The sequence below is a fragment of the Bidens hawaiensis genome, unplaced genomic scaffold, assembly GCF_021521415.1.
Source record: "Bidens hawaiensis isolate Kalapana, Puna unplaced genomic scaffold, B.hawaiensis_p1.1 tig00012724_1, whole genome shotgun sequence".
NCBI classification, from domain to species: domain Eukaryota; kingdom Viridiplantae; phylum Streptophyta; class Magnoliopsida; order Asterales; family Asteraceae; genus Bidens; species Bidens hawaiensis.
The window spans coordinates 155,298-161,416 of NW_027492052.1; the positions used below are offsets into that span (position 1 = coordinate 155,298).

General features: G+C 33.0%; 1 protein-coding gene across 1 annotated transcript; it reads right to left on the minus strand.

Annotated features, from left to right (window-relative positions):
* Window positions 1-265: 265 nt before the first annotated feature.
* On the minus strand, window positions 266-3,891 carry LOC143541904 (VAMP-like protein YKT61). The gene is made up of 6 exons (XM_077034594.1): window positions 3,600-3,891; window positions 1,774-1,871; window positions 1,597-1,701; window positions 1,431-1,496; window positions 606-692; window positions 266-487 (listed from the first exon to the last, which is right to left on the minus strand). The coding sequence occupies exons 1-6, from the start codon at window positions 3,793-3,795 to the stop codon at window positions 437-439; spliced, it is 603 nt and encodes a 200-aa protein (XP_076890709.1). The 5' UTR covers window positions 3,796-3,891; the 3' UTR covers window positions 266-436.
* Window positions 3,892-6,119: the final 2,228 nt, after the last annotated feature.

The following is a 6,119-nucleotide window of genomic DNA, read 5'->3' on the forward strand; positions in this document are numbered from 1 at the left end:
TGGGCCTGCCAATAGGCTAGCCCGGCCCCACAACAAACCGCATACACTCTTACATCCACGCCAACCCAACCCATCTACACATTGAAACGTATCTACCCACGACAAGGATGACTCACAGTATTTAATCGATATTTATCAGGCGTACAAACATTTAACGAAATGAATGCAAGAGATGCATTTTGGAGTGTAAACGAATAAACACGCAGATGTTAATGATTTTACGTCAACACAGACATATGCTATCTTTACAAAAACAGGTAAATATAAAATGACATGTCTTATAACGGTTTTGTTTGCAAATGAAACCACCATATATATTACAAACGAGTATTAAACATTCATCACAAAAGAACTATTTAAGCGTAAAACTCTTAACAGTATAAATAGTAAACACAAACCAACACAACCCGGTATACATTGCATCCCATTTCAAATCTCACAATATTGTACAGCATTGGTTCGTTTTCTTCGCTTGTTTGTAAAACATCTGTCAAAATATTAAAAAGAAATCATGAAGGACTTTTAAGGGATAATAATAATAATAATAATAATAATAATAATAATAATAATAATTATGAGATAATTAAAGAAAATGTAATACAAACCTGTGAAGCTGCACTGAGGTCCGAACTTTTCTCGACTAAACTGTCGAGCTTTTCACCTCTTTCAAGGACACTATCAATAGTTTTGTGCTGTAAAAAAACACATTTATGCATTAACAGAAACTTAAAAAATAGTATTTCAATTAACGTTTATATATGATTATATTCATTTGATCAATTATGTAATACATGTTTTAGCCTAATTTAATCAGGTGAGATACACATAATACGCAATGATCTTATAGATCATCATGCATACTTCATGAGAACGATTTTAATGAGCCAAACGTTCAATCAACCTGTTGACGAGAAGTTTGTCTATTTTTGATTAATTTAATAAGAAAGCAAACATGAACAATTATTTTTGTTCATTTAGTTAAACGAACGGACATGAGCACGTGTCTCATTTGTTCATTTATGTTCGTTCGTTCACGTTTTTTTACGTTCGTTTATGTTTACGTTTGTTTAAGTTCGGTTGTTTACTTTTGTTCATATATTCATTTAACTTTTTTTGCCCATTACAATTTATAGTTTAGTTTTAATAGTTTTCTGAGCCCGCTAGATTAATGTTAATATTTACTTCAATCGGTGTTCGCTCAGTTATATTCGTTCTATATCAGTCATGTTCATCTACGTTCAGGAACCCTTCATAAATATTATTAATAAATGAACACCAACACTGTCATTTTCTTAACGAACGGACATGAACAAGAAAAACCCGTCCGTTTACTTGTCCATATCCGCCCGCTAGTTTGGTTAAGTTAAACAAGCACGAACTTGCTATCATTTTCAAATAATTCATCTTGAAATAAACCAATAATCACTTACAAGTATAATTTTTGTTTCATCCAATTCCCTCTGAATTTTCAGCAGCTTATCTGCCTGAGCAGGATCCTGATAGTTTAAAGGTAAACAATAAACAGTATAAAAACAATTTAGTACATTTTACTATACAGCAATTATAATACTAAGATTATAGGTGTAAAATAAAAACCTGAAATCTGGTCAAAGCTTCGTCTAAATAAGGCCATGGTTGACTGGAATCTGCTTGCACAGTTCTCCATGAATCACCAAAATTCTTTTGGTATTCATCTAACACCTAAAGCAACTTTTAAATTACTATTACAAGTGAATTGATATAATAAAAGAAGATGAAGGTTGTATGGCTTACCTGGTTTAAAAGAGAAAACGCACTTCTAACAGGATAGTGGTCATCCATAAAGCCCACAGCACAAATACCATTTCTATTGTAGGAATGAACCTTGTATTCTGATTAACGAAAAAAAAAAAATAAAACCTTACTTCTGGTTCATGTAACATCATATCAAAAAGAAAGTATCCATGAAAACGTATTAAGAATGCAGATATCATTGTCATGGATGATACAATAATAAGTGGCGACTCAAGCTTAGATAAGCAAGTATCAACAAAAAATCACATTAATATACTTCAATTACATGTTCACATAACTCAATCCATAAACCTAGATCCGAATCATCTAACGAACTAACCTAATTCACTCAGCAATCAAACTCAAAACACCACAACGTAAACCTACATCCGATTCAACTAACGAACTAACCTAATTCAATCAGTGGCACAGTCTGTTCACGTAATTCAAGCCGTGAACACAGATCCGATTCAACTAAACAACTAGCCTAATTCAATCAGCAATCAAACAAACAAACCACAACTTCAATAAACTAATCTAAATTCTGAAAAAGATTCATCTCAATCAAACCCACACAATCTGTTCACATAATTCAATCCATAAACCTAGATCCGATCCAACTAACGAACTAACTTAATTCAATCACCAATCAAACACAACAAAAATTAACTTAACATAATAACAAAAAACTAGTTCCGATTAAGCTAACGAACTAACCTAATTCAGTCAGCAATTGAACATCAATACATCACATAAAACTAAATATAAACAGAATAACAAAAAACTAGATCCAATTCAACTAACGAACTAACCTAATTCAATCAGCAACTGAACATCATTACATCACATAAAACTAAATATAAACAGAATAACAAAAACCTAGCTCCGATTCAACTAACAAACTAACCTAACTCAATCAGCAATCAACCACAACACTCAATTTAACCAAACCGAATAACAAAAACCTAGATCCGATCCGTTGATTCAACTAACAAGCTAACCTAATTCAATCACCAATCGAATAACTTGAATAACCGAAACCGATACCTTCAATTTCATATACTTCAACCATCGTAAATCAGCACAATCTGTTCACATAGCTCACTCCGTAAACCTAGCTCCGATCAACTAACGAACTAACCTAACTCAATCAGCAATCGAACAATTAAATCACAAAGTATAACCTCATATCAGAAACTAAAGTTGAAGAGCAATAAGTAAACAACATCTACTCGAATCGAACAAATCGATGTTAATCGGCACAATCTCTTCACGTAATTCAATCCGTAAACCTAGATCCGATTCAACTAACAAACTAACCTAATTCAATCACCAATCAAACATAACACGAAACCGAATAAACAGAATATCGAAAACCTAGATCCAATTCAACTACTGAGCTAACCTACTTCAACCAGCAATCTACCACAACACGAAACTAAACAAACCGAATAACAAAAAACCTAGATCCGATTCATTGATTCAACTAAACTAGCTAACCTAATTCAATCAGCAATTGAATATCACATAAAACTAAAATATAAACAAAATAACAAAAACCTAGATCCAATTCAACTAACAAACTAACCTCACAACACTCAATTTAAACAAACCGAATAACAATAACCTAGATCCAATTCAACTAACAAACTAACCTCACAACACTCAATTTAAACAAACCGAATAACAAAAACCTAGATCCAATTCAACTAACAAACTAACCTCACAACACTCAATTTAAACAAACCGAATAACAATAACCTAGATCCGATTCATTGATTCAACTAACAAACTCGAATAATAATAATAATAATAATAACCGATACCTTCGTGTTGAACAGACTGACGTTGAGACGGAGGCGTGCGTTTGGCGACTGTACGGCCAACAAACACGATGAACTCCTTGACGCTAGACCGCTGGAAGTAACCGAAATGGCTGACGTCAGTGGCGTTTGCCAGGATAATCGGATCTGATGATCCGTCAGGGTTGCATTTGAGCACAAGTAACGCCGTGATCTTCATCTTATTATTGTTATTGTTATTATTATTATTAGTGTGTGTGTGTGATATGCAAATTGGGAAAAGCTGTTTTTGAGTGGTTTTGTGAATAAGGAAGAAAAGAAAGAAACGGTGGCTTTGGGAGAATAGCTTTTGACTCACCCAAATTTGCTGGAAATATAATAATAGTTAAAACATCGAATAATCAATAATCGATTCATGAAATCACATTGTAACATCTCGGAATCATCAATACATACCCAATTAATCATTGATTCACCGAAAAAAAAACAATTTTGGATAATTAATCGATCAATTTTCACTTTTTTCACGAAAATCGTTTTTGAACGTTTTTTACTCTTGTGGCTTCTTATATGACCAAAATATACTGATTTGTATTTCGATAGAAGAATTATCCGACTTTTTAAGGAACAAATTTCTTGATGTGTGAGAAGGTGAAGGAAGAGGTAATAGAATTTTGTTATATATGTGAAAAGACGACTTTGCCACTCAATTTAGCGGATGTAATAACATAATTTTAACAGAGGGGCGTATTTGATCCCTCGTAAAAACCACATGGACTAAAGCAACTCAATTTTTTAAGAAGAAAAACAACCTGCTTCCACCCCAACCATATAGATGCAAAATTCTCTTTCTCTATATCATATGACAATTTTAACTTGAAAGAAATATTTTAAAATTCACAAATACATGTCTCTATAATTAATGCAAAACATAGTTATGGACTTATGGGTTCATGCTTGTGTGAATGGAAAATTGATCCTGATAATTTTCATCACTAATATTTATAAAGAATTTTATCTTTTGAATCTACTGGCCTAACATTCTTTAAACATGCTTTAGACTCACTCATTATCAAAACATGATTTGTCCTTTTACAAGAATTTTCAAGTACAACTGTGACAATATTCAATTAGTTTAGATATGACTACTAAAGGCAATATCTATTCATACTTGCCATCACTTTGTAAGATGGCTTAATTAGATACCTTTATCTACCGTCAATGAGTTTGTGATAAAGTGGTAAGAAATAAACTTTCTTTCATATGATTCAGGTTTGATTCCTATCTCTATCATTTAATTTCGGAGGCACACGGGTGATGATGAAAGATTAATCGAATATGTGCCTGCCGTTCACTTGTTGAATCCTTGAACTGAACAAGTTTTACTTCACCGCATTTTCGTGCTTTCGGGCGAATGTTCACGAACGTTAGCCTTAAATGAGGGTTTTCACTAAATCAAAATACGAGTGTTTTCTGATATGATATATTTGGTCAATATCTCATTTAAAAAATTTGTTGATCATTCTAAAAAAAAGAAAAAACAAAAAAAGGATACATCTTTACCTACCCCAACCTCCCTATTTTATTCGTTTGTCACAGCCACCTTATGGAATCTAACAGTAATAAGCTTAACGTACATGCCATAACATACAACTTGTTATATTAAAATATTATAAAATCTCTGTAACACATACAAAACATAAAATATTTAAAACTTAATAAACATTTCAATAATTTTGTCTAGAGGTTTTCAAACCGGGTTTTTTTAGAAACCGGAACCAGACAGTGTATGGTCAATAAAAGTCAAAACCGTGTCGAGTATTTACTGGTTCCGGGTAGAGATTTGATTGAGTTTTCCGGGTATAATCGGGTCGGGTTTTGACCGGGTATTTTCCGATTTCGGTCTAAGGTACGACTCCAAAAAGAAATCCTATACCAGGTCATATCCGCATGACGGATAAAAACCAATTCCAAAATTGGATATTTTGTGAATCTCTAATTTTGTCCGTCGGCCAATTCCTTGTATATTCGGGTATTTGACCTAGTTTTCCAGGTATTTTTAGGAATGGGTAAGGTATGGTTAATAAAAATCAAAATCAAGTCAGGTATGAACCATTCCGTATAAATTCAGGTATTTGACCTAGTTTTCCGGGTGTTTTCAGGCGTCAGGTAGAGTCGGGTCGGGTTTTAACTAGGTATTCTCGGATCCGGTGGGTCCAGGTCGGTTCCAGCTTAGAGTACAACCTTGGAAAAAAATCCTATTCCAGATCGTATTCACAGGTCAGATACGAATAAAAACTAGTTCCGAGTCAGATACACGGGGTCAGGTTCAAAATCGGATATTTTATCAACTCTAATTTTGTCCGTTAGCCAATTTAGACCACAACTATACAAAAAGACCTCGAAAATATAACATTTTCCACGTGAGCCATCATGATTGATGAGAGACCAATCCTTTACATTGAACGTGATAATAAATATAAATAATAATAATAATCAATCAATTATATTATAAACTTTTTATTATTGTTGTTATTATTATTA

Excerpts from the sequence above, each read along its gene's own strand:
- LOC143541904 (XM_077034594.1), bottom strand. The coding sequence starts at position 3,795 with ATGAAGATCACGGCGTTACTTGTGCTCAAATGCAACCCTGACGGATCA. Across the intron at positions 1,872-3,599 it reads TCAGTCTGTTCAACACGAAG|AATACAAGGTTCATTCCTAC; the intron begins GTATCGGTTATT and ends TTCGTTAATCAG. Across the intron at positions 693-1,430 it reads ATGAAACAAAAATTATACTT|CACAAAACTATTGATAGTGT; the intron begins GTAAGTGATTAT and ends GTTTTTTTACAG.